The 18,691-nt window shown below is 38.5% G+C and overlaps 1 protein-coding gene across 3 annotated transcripts in view; it reads left to right on the top strand.

Annotated features, from left to right (window-relative positions):
• Positions 1-18,691, top strand: part of LOC126470192 (rho guanine nucleotide exchange factor 17) — a 649,655-nt gene that overhangs the window by 362,658 nt on the left and 268,306 nt on the right. For all 3 annotated transcript variants that reach the window (XM_050097851.1, XM_050097852.1, XM_050097850.1), the window contains one exon: positions 6,143-6,259. In XM_050097851.1, coding sequence (XP_049953808.1) covers positions 6,167-6,259 — 93 coding nt within the window. In that variant the 5' untranslated portion in view covers positions 6,143-6,166. The remainder of the gene's footprint in view (positions 1-6,142; positions 6,260-18,691) is intronic.

Below are 18,691 nucleotides of genomic sequence, written 5' to 3'. Positions count from 1 at the left end.
TCTGTTGACTCAACACAAACTAATATGAGACCTAGAAGAAACTAACTGGCGGGCACTGCTGCTGTGGTATAAAAAACATATAGCAGTCTCCACATTGCATGATATTGTTTAGATGAGTTTATAATTGGAGTTACAATTAGAAGTTTTACATATCAGATAATTTGCATACAGAAGTTGTTACTACAAAATATGGTTAGGAACTGTATATAAGCAAAATTTTGATAGCAGTATCATTCTCATAGAAAATCAGTGAAATACTCTTTGATGCAGTATTAACAAATTTATACAGGCAAAAGTTTTGTAGAAATTTCATAAATGTTTTTAAGTTAAGTTCAAGTAACCAGAATATGTTCTTGAAAGTGGTTTTACAAAGAACAATAATAATTTGAAGTTTAATGTTACAGTATTTAGTATAATTACAGTTTTGGACAGATAATAAATCAGAATTAGCTGGGGCAGTTTATATAATAAGTGCAAAAGTTTACATAATTATAATCTGTGTATCTGATTCTGTACTAAATTTAGGGAATCAGATAGGATTCTAGCCTGTACCATTACAACATCCAGAAACATAGTGAAAGTAGAACAGCCGTCAACTTGTAAACAGCTTTAGACAGTATACTGCGCTTCACTAGACATTATACTAATGGAGAAAAGTGGAGACAGGAGTTGATTATTGCTTTCTACATATGATAAGTTAATCCACTGTAGCCAGGTATTTTTTGATATATTTTGACCCTACTACTTTTCAGTTATGCTTACAACTTTTATGTCAACTGAGTATCCTACCTATATGTATGAAAATTGCTAAATCCTATTCTGTTCTTCAGTCTGCTTTGAGAAATCAGTCACCTCAACAGTGGAAACAATGACAACAAAATATTGTAATTCACAAAGGATGCTCAGCTTTCAGCTTTCAGTTTCAAAAGAAAAAGAAGTGAGGTTTCTTTAAGCAGAGCAGTTACAACTGGAAAGACCAATTAGTTTTGAAGCTTCTGAGAGAAATGTAGTGCTAGTGGTGGTGATGGTAGTAGTAATAGTAGTAGTAGTAGTAGTAACAGCAGTATAAGTAATATTACTCAAAAGTAATTAAGGGGTTGTTTTTACACAGATAAGTGCTAATAAGCAGTGTCAGTAATGCACATCTTGAAGCCTAACCAAAGTACACAAAAAAGGCTATACATATATACCAGGTTCTTATAATTAAACAGCCAGTGTTCAGAGTGCTGCAGCACAGGCTATATGCATCACACGATGCTAAAATATAGTAGATATGTTCATTAATTGGTGATCTTTCAGAGTTTGCTGGAAAAACAGTTCAGGTGAAAATATGATGCTATCAGAATGTGAAATGTTCCCTATTTTGATGTCAATATGCTGTTTGTGACTTAGCAATGTGTGTTTATTTCTTTTGTGAAATGACTGTTGGTGTAAAGGTTTAATAATGTTGAGGTTTTCTGTATGAAACACAATGGCTATTGAGAAGAAAGATCATGTGTTGCTGGTAACATTGTTGTAGCAGAACGGCAGTAATAGCAGCCCTGCATTGCAGAAATATCATGGACAGCTGTGGAGACACCTCATGTCAACCAGTTGGCTAAAGGATATGATCAAGAAATTCCCATGGTAGTTGTTCATGAAATTACTATAGCTATAGCCAACTGTGAGCACATGCTTTACATTCCACAGCCAGTGCTTGAGCTGTGTCACTGAAATTATCTCTCCTCTAGTCAATAGTTTAAAGGCTTTTGTGGTGCATTTTATGTTGGTATCCCTATGACATTCCAAATATACACCAGATGAAACCCTAAGACAGGCTACAATGCCACAGCTTTGCCCCTCATTTTTTGGCACACATGGAAATGGATGACATTTGGGTGGTGAATATTCTTTGGACAGACAAGGCTCATTTTACCCTGCACAGTGCTGTGAATGCACAAAACTGTTGCATATGGGGTTCTACTCTGCCCCATGTTGTGCAGGAACATGCACTGCACTCAACAGTTCATTTTTCTTTGAGGAGATGACACCTCATATGTCTGTTTGGCATACAGTGACATCTGCATGTTATAAAGACCTCTTTGTGCAAAACTTGATTCCAGCTTTGCAAGAAAGCAACTGTGTCCACAACTCTATTTTCATGCAAGATGGGATGACAAGACATTTCACTTTCCAGATGAAAGATTTGCTTCAGGAAACCTTCTGTAATGACCACATCATCTCTAGGCAGTTTCAAGATGTTTGGCCTTCAATATCCTCTGACCAAAATCCATGTGACTTCTAGTTGTGGGGGCATTTGTACAATTGTGTCTATTAAGGATGTACCCAGAGGCTTCCTGATTTGAAGGATAGCATAAGACAACATATTGCTCTGATCATACCAGATGTTCTGTGAGCAACTGTCAACCAGGCCATGTTACAGATGCAGCATTTCACTGAGTCAGGAAAGCATACAGATGTTGTAACTTGTGACTATGTCCTAAAAAACTTGCCAGAACCACCATTACCATGTGTTTGATCGTTCCTCCCTTTTTATTGCATCCACACCACATTCTGACTACCTACAGTACCATATATTGACTTACAGGCAGAAAGCGTAACTGTTATTTCTTTTAGCATATTTCATGAGCACACTGACTAATGAACATATCAACGATGTTTCAGAAACCTGTGATGTATGCAGCCTGCACTGCAGCACCCAGAGCACCATCAGCTTTATTATAACTACCTGGTACCACACTACAGAAACACTAAGAAATAAATTTATTGAAATGCAAACAATATTTTTAAGTAAATTAGCACTATTATACAGCATTCAGAACACAATTTTCCATATGAGCCAATCCTTAGTTTCTTTTATATTCTCAGCACTGTTTTTGGTCTTTGTTTTTATCTTCCTCAGGATGTTAGTTCCCACATGTGATTGAAACGGAAGAAAATTTTAAAATATTCTCATACAGAAACAGCAAACTCATAATGAGTTGTTGCTTTCATTTATTTGCTCTACTTTTACTTTTTGTTTCAAGACATGGTATCTAGCTTGTATATTCTCTTTAATACTGTGTGGAAACAATAATCCTAAATAATATTTTGGTTTATTTCTGAGTACTGATCTCCTTTCTATGCTTTTTTATGTTGTTTGGAAGTCAGCATTTATAAGAATCTTGTAAGTTAAATAAAACTGTGTTCTTTGTATGCAATGAAGTTCATATTATATTTGTGTGTGTCCTTGTTCAACAAAACAGAATAGTTTATTTTTAGATATATGATTATTTGAAATATTTACAGTAAAATTACAGCTAATATATTTAGCTCTTTCATTATTATTTACAGGACAGCCCTGTTGGCAGAGTTTGGCAAATCTTTGTATATGTGTATCTTAGTATAAAATAGGTGTTGGTAGATCTATCCATAATATATGTTGTTTGGAGTGAATATCCATTTATAGTTTATGCCATTGTCCTTGTGAGAAATATATTTTTACTTTTTTAGAAAAGGTTACCTTTATATGGTCCAGTCATCAACAAAAACACCCAAAAATTCTTAATACTATATACATTAAGATTTGAGTCTCCAATAAAGGGCAGATGTCATGTACTTAGCAGCTTTATTTGCCTTGAATTATGTTTGTTTGTCAGCATTTTTTAAATAAATTATTTGCGCTGACTTATTTCTTTGTAAGACATGTTTTCAGAAACACTCTCATCCACCTCTCATTTTGAATCATTTCTTGCTATGAGTGCTGCGTCATCTGTGTACAAGATTACATCATTGTTAACTGCTGAAAGCATGTTGTTTGCCATAGTATGAATAGGAGAGTCCTAGCCCTGATCCCAGTGATACACCATGTTTTACTAGTTCAGCATACAAGTTCACAACACTGGCAATATTATAATTTACCTTCACATATTGTTCTCCTTTTTTGAAGTTTAGTTTTGTGATACCACTAGCTTTATCCTTTATGCCACACTTATTAAGTATTTGTAATAGGTTTCCATAGTTAATAAAATTAAATGCTTTAGAAAGGCCAGGAAATAAAACACAATTTTTCTTTTTTCACTTCTGCCACACAAGCTGCAAAGTTACCTATTCCTGTGCAAATCAGAGCAAGATGTCAGGATGAGATGGTGATTCAATCATAAGTCTATATACAAAGACAATATGTGTCCTCCCTCTCTGATGTGAAACATCATTTATGAACAGGTTATGAGGAATGGATGTTAGCAATAGAATGGAATAAATACATCAGAGAAGAAGAGCACTTAAGGAACACTATCTAGAGCTTGGGGAAACCCACAAATGATGGAAATGTATTATACTAGTGACTAGTTGATCTGACAGCATAGAAAATACTCACATATTGGCTTATGTCAGCATTTTTGATGACAATGTAGCAACAAAAACATTCAAACTACAAAGAATTTTTGAAATGAGTAGAAAAAATGGGTTTTTTAACCAGGATAATAATGCAAAGGTGTCACATGTATAGCACGAACAATAATAACCAACAAACCATTTTAGCAATGGATAGTAACAGAACTAAAGTCCAAGTTCTGGAGAATACTTAATCAATTAGTAGAAAAATATCTCAACTAGTACAGTAATTAAAGATGGAAGATAATCGCATAGTATGTAAACAAATTTGAAAAGCTTCTAAAGCAAAAGCAAATGCTGTACAATAAACAGTGCAAATGAAATTGTAGGCAGGTAAGGTTGAAGATCTTAACTAAATATACTTAGTTACACAAAGTGCAGTGTTCAAAATCTTTAGTGATTACCATACCACTTTTAAACTCATGTTGGGGTCCAAATATCAGCATTTGTTTATTTGTTGAGAGCATGGAAATCCAAGTCAGAAAAATATTGAAATATTGAATTCAGTTTCCATATTTTTTTATGAAAGGGACCCAAGGTGTTCTACAGCTATTCAGCTGCCATAACCTCCAATACTAATAAATCTATTATTACCTGTATTGTTGAAAAATATTTGAAATGATTACAATTCATGAAGAACCTGGAGCCCGAAAGAAGCAATGATAGCTCACACATTTACTACATAGTGTATCTAATGTTTTCTGGTTTATAGCTGTACTCCTCTTTAAAATTCTAAGTTTGCATATTAATTATCACATTATTCTTTATAGGCCCTGCCATATATTAGTTCGAATAATGGACTTCTATACTTTTAACTTTTGACTTGTAATAATATGCAGGCAATGCTTAAAGCTTAACATATTTTATCCTGATTAATTTTGCTTCTGATTTTTGCTAGCACTTGCTGTGATACATTCATACTTCAATTGGTAATATACTATTTAAAATAATGGGTATTCTAAGCTGTAGACAATGAATAAAAGCTGAAAAAAAACCACAGATTTACTGGTGGACAAATGCTTCCACCCTTTTTCTAGTATAAGTACAAACTCACTTCCTCTCTCTCTCTCTCTCTCTCTCCCCCCCCCCCCCCCCCCATTTCCCTATTTCCCTCTCCAACCCATCCCCTTTCTCTCTCTCATACTCACTCACTCAAAAAAACATCCCCTCCCCCCCCCCCCCCCCACATACACACTGACTGCAGAATGTGTGTGTGTGTGTGTGTGTGTGTGTGTGTGTGTGTGTGTGTGTGTGTGTGTGTGTGTGTTGGAGGGTGGGTGGTTGGTTGCACACACATGCACATGAGTGAGTGAGAGAGAGAGAATATTAGTATTTATGCTAGATAAAGGGCAAAGCCTTGGAAATTAGTGCTGTTTTTCTGAACTTTAAAGTATGGATCTTTACCACACACCTTTCATTTGCACATTAACAGTTGTCTTTATTTGTTTTATGATTTTACTTGCTAGCAAAACATAGATCTTATAAAATTTGTGGGATTTAATTTATAATTTTCTTTTGCACCATCTGTAGTGTGTGAAAGCTAATAATTTGAGAAACTGATGTTATAGAAGTATAGTTAATGCAATCTGTGACTTATGGTTAAAAAACAAATCTATGCTTCTTTGAAAACTAACTAACTTTGTTAGTAGTTCTTTTTTTCTCACTAATGTTAAATTTATATTTCCATTTTCAGTCTATTAAATGTTTGTATTGTTTGCATTTTAACACAGTATTATACTTTTTATCTTAATTTCCATTTTCATTTCAGTTTACAAAACAACATGTAATTGATATGTACATATCATTCATAAACAACTGGAAGTCAGCAAAAGAAGCAGTTAAAGCTACATGCCAGGCAAAACCAGCATTTGCCAAATTTCTAGAGGTAAGAGAAAAAATATTCCTTTGTCTTAATATCTAAAGTGTTTTTCCTTATGTACTGTTTCTGATGCTATCTGAGTAGTATATACTCGGAGATAAAGAAAAACCAACTTCCAATATTAAATTTAAATAAAGTATGAAATTATTCCAGAATGAGATTTTCACTCTGCAGCGGAGTGTGTGCTGATATGAAACTTCCTGGCAGATTAAAACTGTGTGCCAGACCGAGACTCGAACTCGGGACCTTTGCCTTCTGCGGATCTGAGCTACCCGAGCACACCTCACAACCTGTCCTCACAGCTTCAATTCTGCCATTACCTTGTCTCATGCCTTCCAAACTTCACAGAAGCTCTTCTGGGAAGGTAAAGGTCCTGAGATTGAGTCTCAGTCTCGCACACAGTTTTAATCTGCCAGGAAGTTTCGTTACAAAATTATTATTAACCATTCCCCTCTTTGAGTTTCATTCTTATAGTCCATCACACATCTATAAAGAGATTGTCTTAGTGACATCCCACTGGTATCTCTTTCACATTTCAAGTGATTTCTTCTTTGTCCTCTTGCCTTTGTAATCTCATATCACTAAAACTTCTTCTTTGTGCACCTTCATTGTTCCTATTTTAACAACATTTGTATGACACGTCATTTTTGCACATCTGTATTGTATCTAGGCCTAATAACTGGGGTTCTCTGGTGGGGAAATTATTTTCTCTTGTGTTGTTTCCATCAGAGTTTGCTTTGTTTCCTCCCTCCATCACACTTTTGGTGTGTATGTTATGTTAATGCTGTTCAGGAGGGTGGAATGTGTTATGACATCTCTCACCACAGCCTGCACTTTCACTGTTATCATCACCTTATTAGCAAAGAAGACCCAGCTTCAGATTTTGTAGCATGTTGCAATCATCCAGACTGAATTCCGATTAGATGTGTATGCAAACTGACAATGTCATATAGTTTATAAAGATGACCATTTTTAATTACATGTAAAATCTGTATTTTATATGAAAGTTATGTAGTGAGTTGTGGTAGCTACATTGCTGTATGGATAGTAAAGTTTATGAACTACTTTTATATATTTTAACTGGTTTAAATAGAAAAGTTTGTTAATAAATTAAATATAAGAAATAAATGCCTTTTTCACTTTGAATATTTGTCATGTGTGGCTACAAAGATACTATGCATGTGTAGAAGGAAATGCATGAAATTATCACTGTTAACACTGCATGTTAGCTCACGTGCCACACTCTCACATGTTCTGATGTGGTTAGTTTTTCTTTTTTGTCATTAATTCAATATTTAATTTATTTTAAAGAGTAAGTATATACAATTATAAATACCTCAGCATTCTTAATACAAGTGATTATTAAAGTTTTCAGGCTGTATATAGGAACAAGGAAAAAGTTTCTTGAACACACAGTGAACATTCTGTTTCTAAGTTCAGAATGCACACATTTTTCAATGTAACCTACTTTTAGATTAATTACTTTGTCCAACACTTTTCCAGTGAGTAGATTACATATATGAAGTGTCATTCTGGAAAAACTGCAAAATACCTCTCTACATATGCCATATCATATTGTTGCAGAAGAAGCTGAGTTTTTGGCTTTTGTAAGTGTCCTAGAAGCATAGGCTATAGCCTTCTCTTTTCCATCTGAAATTTGCACCAGAACAGCACTGATCCCATACCCACTGGCATCTGTGTGTAGTTCTGCGGGTGCTCTCTCATCATACAGTCCAAGTACTGGGTCACTCATCAGAGCTTTTCACTGCACATCAAAAGAATCCTGTTGAGAACCACCCCACATAAATTTAGCATCTGCTTTTAATAACTCTTGGAGTGGCCTGGCTTTGATACAAAAGTTGTTGATAAAATGACAGTAATAAGAACGTAATCCGAAGAAGCTTTTCACATCTCTAATACTTTTAGGTATAGGAAATTCCATTATAGATGTCACCTTTTCTGGGTCTGGCTGCACACCTTTGTTTAACACAAGGTGTCCAAGTATTTTGATTTCTTTTGCTCCAAAGAGACACTTTCGTGGATTAAGTTTCAGTCCGCCTTGGAGATACTTAAGAATGGCCCTCAGTCTGTTTATATGTTCATCAAATGTCTCTGAGAATACTAGAATGTCATCTAAATAACAAAGACACATTGGCCACTTCAGGTGACATAGAGGATTATTCATTATCAGTTCAAAAGTTGCTGGTGCATTACACAAACCAAACAGCATTACCTTAAACTCATACTGGCCCTCAGGGATGATGAATGCAGTTTTCTCATGATCAGCCTCATCTTCTTTGATTTTCCAGTATCTCGAGTACGTGTCCATGGTTGAGAAAAACTTAGCCCCCTTCAGACAATCTAGAGTATCATCAGTTTGTGGAAGAGGGCAAACGTCCTTTTTAGTTATCTTATTAAGCTCCTTGTAATCAACACAAAAGCGCCAACAGCTATCCTTCTTCTTGACGAGGACCACTGGTGATGACCATGGGCTCTGTGAAGGCTGAATGATGTCATTCTTCATCATTTTCTATACCTCATTACGAATTTTTCGGTGTTCTATCACTGACACATGTTGGCTCTCTGGCTTATTGGTTGATGGCCTGCTAATCTGGTGCATCACTGTCAATTTGTCTAATTTGCTCTTCACTTGTGGATTGAAGCATTCAGAGAATTCTTGAAGAATGGCAAGTAGTTTCTTCTGTTGTTCCTTAGTGAGATCTGGTGATAGTTGAGCTATAAGATCTTGTCTCATAGTGGTAGTGCTAATTTCACCCATAGACTCAGCATGGGAGGTTTCTATGATGCTCAGCTGTTCTGCAATTAATGGCTCAGCGTTTGCTATGCACATGTGTCTTGGAAGGATCTGCAGTTCTCAGTGACAGTTAACTATCCACAATTCACCAAATCCATTCTTAAATGAGATGACAGAGGCTGGGATGACCAAGTTATTCTTCAGTAATAGATATTGTACTAAAACACAATGCACCAATGTCATTAAGTATGGATTGAGGGAAAGTTTTTCACTCGAATCTTGTGACAGAGGTAAACTGTTGGTGCAACATTACTCATCCCAAGACGACTGCCTACAATCTGCAAACTAATGGGCTTACTGAACGCCTTAATAAGACCTTGGCCGACATGCTATCAATCTTTGTCAATGTTGAGCAGAGCAACTGGGATGAGGTTCTACCTTTTGTGACGTTTGTCTACAACACTGCCAAACAAGACACCACAGGATTTACGCCCTTTTCCTGGTACATGGGCGTGAGGCGACTATGATGATGGACACTGTTTCCATTATATCCTGATGATGTGGATGATGACTACATCAACCAGGTAGTAACCAGAGCTGAGGAAGTTCAGCAGTTAGCTCGACTGCACACGGAGCAGGCTCAAGAAAATGATCGCCGAAGGTATGACGTGAGCCACTGCCCTGTTGTCTGTCAGCCTGGTGTTCTCATCTGGATCTTCGGAAGATTGATCTCTCTGAGGAGCTCCTCAGGTGCTACGTTGGACCTTATAAGGTTGTAAGACAGTTGTCTGATGTTACTTATGAAGTTCAAGATTTCGACCCATACACACGATGACAAAAGGTCATAGATATGGTCCACCTCCTTCAAATGAAGCCCTACAAGGATCCTGCAACCATGGTTAAATTCAAAGCTCCAGTGTCAGGCAACAAGCAGAAAGGTGATGAAGAGCATAGCAGCAAAAGAAATTCTAAGAAGATCCACGCCAGGGTGAGCATCAGTCATCGAGAGTCAGAATATGCAGGACCGATGACTCGCTGCTGGACTAGGACCACATAACACTAAGACTCTGTTCACTGAAGGAGGGAGCAAAGTGACACAAGAAGATGAGTAGTGCTGTGATGTAGTGGTTATGACACTAGACTGCTGCATGGTGGGTCATGAGTTCAAAACTCCTGTGGACTGTATAATTTTAATTTCTATATTCAGTCTGAGTACATTCTAGAAGTATCCACAAATGTCAAGAATCATTGTACGGGAATGTTCTGTAGCTGTATATATACTGTATGTGTTCTGGCCAGAGGCAGTTTGCTCTGTGCTGTTGTATGTGCAAGTGCTGAATAAACCTTTGTTAAGTGAACTACGTGTTCATCATTCATCTAATTACACCTTCTTCTACATGACAATATTCTTTGCACTCTAAGTATCTCCTCATCATAAGTTTCTTTAGATGTGAAATACCTGGAACTCAGAAGGTGCCAAATATAATGAACAGATTGGATGTTTCAACAAATTGTACTTCATATTCACAAAGCAATCCAGATATCTTTTCAACTTTTTTAATTGTATGATGCAAAATACTTGCTTAGTATTCACTAAATATTGGTTTAACCTTTTTAGATAATTAATGAGGAGAGCACATTTGTCATTATAGAGAAGCATGAACACAGTCATTCTGGCAGATATAATCAACTTCTCCTTTTTTAATGCATAGACACCAGAATCCACCTAGTGCTTAGACTGTTGTTTCATTTCTGACCCATATAGCACATCCATAGTTCAGCTGAATTCTGTTTACAAATGGTATGTGAAACATATTTTAGAAATAAGTTTTTATGTTCCCTTTTATTCAGCATTCAGAACATTCACAAAGATTTCTTAATGGAAGAGTATGTAGATGAAGATGAAATGGGAGATATGATACTGCATGAAGAGTTTGACAGAGCACTGAAAGACCTGAGTCAAAACAAGGGCCTGGGAGTAGACAACATTCCATTAGAACTACTGACGGTCTTGGGAGAGCCAGTCCTGACAAAACTCTACAATCTGGTGAGCAAGATGTATGAGACAGGCGAAATACCCTCAGACTTCAAGAAGAATATAATAATTCTGATGCCAAAGAAAGCAGGTGCTGACAGATGTGAAAATTACCTAACAATCAGTTTAATAAGTCACAGATGCAAAATACTAATGTGTATTCTCTACAGATGAATGGAAAAACTGGTAGAAGCTGACCTCGGGGAAGATCAGTTTGGATTCCATAGAAATATTGGAACACGTGAGGAAATACTGACCCTACGACTTATCTTAGAAGCTAGATTAAGGAAAGGCAAACCTACCTTTCTAGCATTTGTAGACTTAGAGAAAGCTTTTGACAATGTTGACTGGAATACTCTCTTTCAAATTCTGAAGGTGGTAGGGGTAAAATACAGAGAGCGAACGGCTATTTACAATTTTTACAGAAACCAGATGGCAGTTATAAGAGTCGAGGGGCACAAAAGGGAAGCAGTGGTTGAGAAGGGAGTGAGACAGGGTTGTAGCCTCTCCCCGGTGCTATTCACTCTGTATATTGAGCAAGCAGTAATGGAAACAAAAGAAAAATTCAGAGTATGTGTTAAAATCCATGGAGAAGAACTAAAAACTTCGAGGTTTGCCGATGACATTTTAATTCTGTCAGAGACAGCAAAGGACTGCCCTGTTCTGTTTCATCATAATAATATCTTCAATCAAAGTACTTTTACCATAACCTGAAAAACCATGAAGTGCTAACACTTTTTTAAAACCTGATTTCAGTCCTTCATTCCACCATTCAACTACTTCACCGGCCCATCCTCTATAATCCAAACAAAATGGTTTGAATGGAACACAAGAGATATTATCAGTCCAAAATGACCTGTGATAATCACTTAAAAATCTCCAACCATTCATATGCTGCTCATTTACGGTTCTCGCTCTATTATCTCTAGACCGCGCGCGGACGGGATTCAGCTCGGCGCAGCGGCAGTGCTCTTCAAGGTCATGCGTAGCTTACGTCATGCATTGCGTAACGAGCTAAAAATACTGTTCTCGCTCTATGGCCTCCGGTCAATGGAGCGTACGTCTGGCGTTCAGAATCTAGCCGGTCAATGTTTTTTTTTTTTTTTTTTTGAAAGGAATTCAGGATAGGATAAGAAGTTCTTTATTTTAATTTCTGTAATAATGTGTTACATCTCCAGTAACTTGTATTTTAGCACATCTTCCTGCACCTTTAATCCACACACACACACTCTCTTGTTCACTTATTTTACGGTGATTCCTTGTTCTAAACCAAAATGCCTGGTTAGATGTGAAGTAGGATATACCCAAATCTCTATTGAACACTTCTCCAACATGGAAAGTGCGGTAGGCTATAACATCTCTTGCATTAAATCCTTCCAAACCAGTAATATTTTTCACTTTATCACCATTATAACGAACAACAGCAACAGTAATCCAACCATTACCAGCTTGATGTGCGTCTAATTGGGTAAGTGTAAAATTAATAACACAACCACAAAACACAGATGGACCTTGCAAAATGACCTGTGCTCCTTTGTTAGCAACTCTGATCTCCAGATCGTCTAAACCCTTATAAACAGTCAGACGCGAACGTCTATATCTTCTCCTGTAAGGTGGCATCTCAAATAATAGTACGGTGCTGCTGCACGCGCTGCTGCACGCCGACTGACGCCGGCTTAGACTGATACACACTCGCGTCCTCACTCACCAAGCGCTGGGCTGCAACTGGCAGAGGCTTATCCCGGCGGCGCGCGGTAGGATCTCTAGACCGCGCGCGGACGGGATTCAGCTCGGCGCAGCGGCAGTGCTCTTCAAGGTCATGCGTAGCTTACGTCATGCATTGCGTAACGAGCTAAAAATACTGTTCTCGCTCTATGGCCTCCGGTCAATGGAGCGTACGTCTGGCGTTCAGAATCTAGCCGGTCAATGTTTTTTTTTTTTTTTTTTTGAAAGGAATTCAGGATAGGATAAGAAGTTCTTTATTTTAATTTCTGTAATAATGTGTTTTGTGGTTGTGTTATTAATTTTACACTTACCCAATTAGACGCACATCAAGCTGGTAATGGTTGGATTACTGTTGCTGTTGTTCGTTATAATGGTGATAAAGTGAAAAATATTACTGGTTTGGAAGGATTTAATGCAAGAGCACTGCCGCTGCGCCGAGCTGAATCCCGTCCGCGCGCGGTCTAGAGATCCTACCGCGCGCCGCCGGGATAAGCCTCTGCCAGTTGCAGCCCAGCGCTTGGTGAGTGAGGACGCGAGTGTGTATCAGTCTAAGCCGGCGTCAGTCGGCGTGCAGCAGCGCGTGCAGCAGCACCGTACTATTATTTGAGATGCCACCTTACAGGAGAAGATATAGACGTTCGCGTCTGACTGTTTATAAGGGTTTAGACGATCTGGAGATCAGAGTTGCTAACAAAGGAGCACAGGTCATTTTGCAAGGTCCATCTGTGTTTTGTGGTTGTGTTATTAATTTTACACTTACCCAATTAGACGCACATCAAGCTGGTAATGGTTGGATTACTGTTGCTGTTGTTCGTTATAATGGTGATAAAGTGAAAAATATTACTGGTTTGGAAGGATTTAATGCAAGAGATGTTATAGCCTACCGCACTTTCCATGTTGGAGAAGTGTTCAATAGAGATTTGGGTATATCCTACTTCACATCTAACCAGGCATTTTGGTTTAGAACAAGGAATCACCGTAAAATAAGTGAACAAGAGAGTGTGTGTGTCTGGATTAAAGGTGCAGGAAGATGTGCTAAAATACAAGTTACTGGAGATGTAACACATTATTACAGAAATTAAAATAAAGAACTTCTTATCCTATCCTGAATTCCTTTCAAAAGGATAAGCCTCTGCCAGTTGCAGCCCAGCGCTTGGTGAGTGAGGACGCGAGTGTGTATCAGTCTAAGCCGGCGTCAGTCGGCGTGCAGCAGCGCGTGCAGCAGCACCGTACTATTATTTGAGATGCCACCTTACAGGAGAAGATATAGACGTTCGCGTCTGACTGTTTATAAGGGTTTAGACGATCTGGAGATCAGAGTTGCTAACAAAGGAGCACAGGTCATTTTGCAAGGTCCATCTGTGTTTTGTGGTTGTGTTATTAATTTTACACTTACCCAATTAGACGCACATCAAGCTGGTAATGGTTGGATTACTGTTGCTTTTGTTCGTTATAATGGTGATAAAGTGAAAAATATTACTGGTTTGGAAGGATTTAATGCAAGAGATGTTATAGCCTACCGCACTTTCCATGTTGGAGAAGTGTTCAATAGAGATTTGGGTATATCCTACTTCACATCTAACCAGGCATTTTGGTTTAGAACAAGGAATCACCGTAAAATAAGTGAACAAGAGAGTGTGTGTGTGTGGATTAAAGGTGCAGGAAGATGTGCTAAAATACAAGTTACTGGAGATGTAACACATTATTACAGAAATTAAAATAAAGAACTTCTTATCCTATCCTGAATTCCTTTCAAAAAAAAAAAAAAAAAAACATTGACCGGCTAGATTCTGAACGCCAGACGTACGCTCCATTGACCGGAGGCCATAGAGCGAGAACAGTATTTTTAGCTCGTTACGCAATGCATGACGTAAGCTACGCATGACCTTGAAGAGCACTGCCGCTGCGCCGAGCTGAATCCCGTCCGCGCGCGGTCTAGAGATCCTACCGCGCGCCGCCGGGATAAGCCTCTGCCAGTTGCAGCCCAGCGCTTGGTGAGTGAGGACGCGAGTGTGTATCAGTCTAAGCCGGCGTCAGTCGGCGTGCAGCAGCGCGTGCAGCAGCACCGTACTATTATTTGAGATGCCACCTTACAGGAGAAGATATAGACGTTCGCGTCTGACTGTTTATAAGGGTTTAGACGATCTGGAGATCAGAGTTGCTAACAAAGGAGCACAGGTCATTTTGCAAGGTCCATCTGTGTTTTGTGGTTGTGTTATTAATTTTACACTTACCCAATTAGACGCACATCAAGCTGGTAATGGTTGGATTACTGTTGCTGTTGTTCGTTATAATGGTGATAAAGTGAAAAATATTACTGGTTTGGAAGGATTTAATGCAAGAGATGTTATAGCCTACCGCACTTTCCATGTTGGAGAAGTGTTCAATAGAGATTTGGGTATATCCTACTTCACATCTAACCAGGCATTTTGGTTTAGAACAAGGAATCACCGTAAAATAAGTGAACAAGAGAGTGTGTGTGTGTGGATTAAAGGTGCAGGAAGATGTGCTAAAATACAAGTTACTGGAGATGTAACACATTATTACAGAAATTAAAATAAAGAACTTCTTATCCTATCCTGAATTCCTTTCAAAAAAAAAAAAAAAAAAACATTGACCGGCTAGATTCTGAACGCCAGACGTACGCTCCATTGACCGGAGGCCATAGAGCGAGAACAGTATTTTTAGCTCGTTACGCAATGCATGACGTAAGCTACGCATGACCTTGAAGAGCACTGCCGCTGCGCCGAGCTGAATCCCGTCCGCGCGTAGAACAGTATTTTTAGCTCGTTACGCAATGCATGACGTAAGCTACGCATGACCTTGAAGAGCACTGCCGCTGCGCCGAGCTGAATCCCGTCCGCGCGCGGTCTAGAGATCCTACCGCGCGCCGCCGGGATAAGCCTCTGCCAGTTGCAGCCCAGCGCTTGGTGAGTGAGGACGCGAGTGTGTATCAGTCTAAGCCGGCGTCAGTCGGCGTGCAGCAGCGCGTGCAGCAGCACCGTACTATTATTTGAGATGCCACCTTACAGGAGAAGATATAGACGTTCGCGTCTGACTGTTTATAAGGGTTTAGACGATCTGGAGATCAGAGTTGCTAACAAAGGAGCACAGGTCATTTTGCAAGGTCCATCTGTGTTTTGTGGTTGTGTTATTAATTTTACACTTACCCAATTAGACGCACATCAAGCTGGTAATGGTTGGATTACTGTTGCTGTTGTTCGTTATAATGGTGATAAAGTGAAAAATATTACTGGTTTGGAAGGATTTAATGCAAGAGATGTTATAGCCTACCGCACTTTCCATGTTGGAATGAGCATGCAGCAGCACCGTACTATTATTTGAGATGCCACCTTACAGGAGAAGATATAGACGTTCGCGTCTGACTGTTTATAAGGGTTTAGACGATCTGGAGATCAGAGTTGCTAACAAAGGAGCACAGGTCATTTTGCAAGGTCCATCTGTGTTTTGTGGTTGTGTTATTAATTTTACACTTACCCAATTAGACGCACATCAAGCTGGTAATGGTTGGATTACTGTTGCTGTTGTTCGTTATAATGGTGATAAAGTGAAAAATATTACTGGTTTGGAAGGATTTAATGCAAGAGATGTTATAGCCTACCGCACTTTCCATGTTGGAGAAGTGTTCAATAGAGATTTGGGTATATCCTACTTCACATCTAACCAGGCATTTTGGTTTAGAACAAGGAATCACCGTAAAATAAGTGAACAAGAGAGTGTGTGTGTCTGGATTAAAGGTGCAGGAAGATGTGCTAAAATACAAGTTACTGGAGATGTAACACATTATTACAGAAATTAAAATGCCCTGTTGTCTGTCAGCCTGGTGTTCTCATCTGGATCTTCGGAAGATTGATCTCTCTGAGGAGCTCCTCAGGTGCTACGTTGGACCTTATAAGGTTGTAAGACAGTTGTCTGATGTTACTTATGAAGTTCAAGATTTCGACCCATACACACGATGACAAAAGGTCATAGATATGGTCCACCTCCTTCAAATGAAGCCCTACAAGGATCCTGCAACCATGGTTAAATTCAAAGCTCCAGTGTCAGGCAACAAGCAGAAAGGTGATGAAGAGCATAGCAGCAAAAGAAATTCTAAGAAGATCCACGCCAGGGTGAGCATCAGTCATCGAGAGTCAGAATATGCAGGACCGATGACTCGCTGCTGGACTAGGACCACATAACACTAAGACTCTGTTCACTGAAGGAGGGAGCAAAGTGACACAAGAAGATGAGTAGTGCTGTGATGTAGTGGTTATGACACTAGACTGCTGCATGGTGGGTCATGAGTTCAAAACTCCTGTGGACTGTATAATTTTAATTTCTATATTCAGTCTGAGTACATTCTAGAAGTATCCACAAATGTCAAGAATCATTGTACGGGAATGTTCTGTAGCTGTATATATACTGTATGTGTTCTGGCCAGAGGCAGTTTGCTCTGTGCTGTTGTATGTGCAAGTGCTGAATAAACCTTTGTTAAGTGAACTACGTGTTCATCATTCATCTAATTACACCTTCTTCTACATGACAATATTCTTTGCACTCTAAGTATCTCCTCATCATAAGTTTCTTTAGATGTGAAATACCTGGAACTCAGAAGGTGCCAAATATAATGAACAGATTGGATGTTTCAACAAATTGTACTTCATATTCACAAAGCAATCCAGATATCTTTTCAACTTTTTTAATTGTATGATGCAAAATACTTGCTTAGTATTCACTAAATATTGGTTTAACCTTTTTAGATAATTAATGAGGAGAGCACATTTGTCATTATAGAGAAGCATGAACACAGTCATTCTGGCAGATATAATCAACTTCTCCTTTTTTAATGCATAGACACCAGAATCCACCTAGTGCTTAGACTGTTGTTTCATTTCTGACCCATATAGCACATCCATAGTTCAGCTGAATTCTGTTTACAAATGGTATGTGAAACATATTTTAGAAATAAGTTTTTATGTTCCCTTTTATTCAGCATTCAGAACATTCACAAAGATTTCTTAATGGAAGAGTATGTAGATGAAGATGAAATGGGAGATATGATACTGCATGAAGAGTTTGACAGAGCACTGAAAGACCTGAGTCAAAACAAGGGCCTGGGAGTAGACAACATTCCATTAGAACTACTGACGGTCTTGGGAGAGCCAGTCCTGACAAAACTCTACAATCTGGTGAGCAAGATGTATGAGACAGGCGAAATACCCTCAGACTTCAAGAAGAATATAATAATTCTGATGCCAAAGAAAGCAGGTGCTGACAGATGTGAAAATTACCTAACAATCAGTTTAATAAGTCACAGATGCAAAATACTAATGTGTATTCTCTACAGATGAATGGAAAAACTGGTAGAAGCTGACCTCGGGGAAGATCAGTTTGGATTCCATAGAAATATTGGAACACGTGAGGAAATACTGACCCTACGACTTATCTTAGAAGCTAGATTAAGGAAAGGCAAACCTACCTTTCTAGCATTTGTAGACTTAGAGAAAGCTTTTGACAATGTTGACTGGAATACTCTCTTTCAAATTCTGAAGGTGGTAGGGGTAAAATACAGAGAGCGAACGGCTATTTACAATTTTTACAGAAACCAGATGGCAGTTATAAGAGTCGAGGGGCACAAAAGGGAAGCAGTGGTTGAGAAGGGAGTGAGACAGGGTTGTAGCCTCTCCCCGGTGCTATTCACTCTGTATATTGAGCAAGCAGTAATGGAAACAAAAGAAAAATTCAGAGTATGTGTTAAAATCCATGGAGAAGAACTAAAAACTTCGAGGTTTGCCGATGACATTTTAATTCTGTCAGAGACAGCAAAGGACTTGGAAGAGCAGCTGAATGGAATGGACGGTGTCTTGAAAGGAGGGTATAAGATGAACATCAACAAAAGCATAACGAGGATAATGGAATG

The sequence above is a fragment of the Schistocerca serialis genome, chromosome 3, assembly GCF_023864345.2.
Source record: "Schistocerca serialis cubense isolate TAMUIC-IGC-003099 chromosome 3, iqSchSeri2.2, whole genome shotgun sequence".
Classification (NCBI taxonomy): Eukaryota; Metazoa; Arthropoda; class Insecta; order Orthoptera; family Acrididae; genus Schistocerca; species Schistocerca serialis.
The sequence above is the reverse complement of the archived record's forward strand: the minus strand, read 5'-3'. Positions and strand labels throughout refer to the sequence as shown.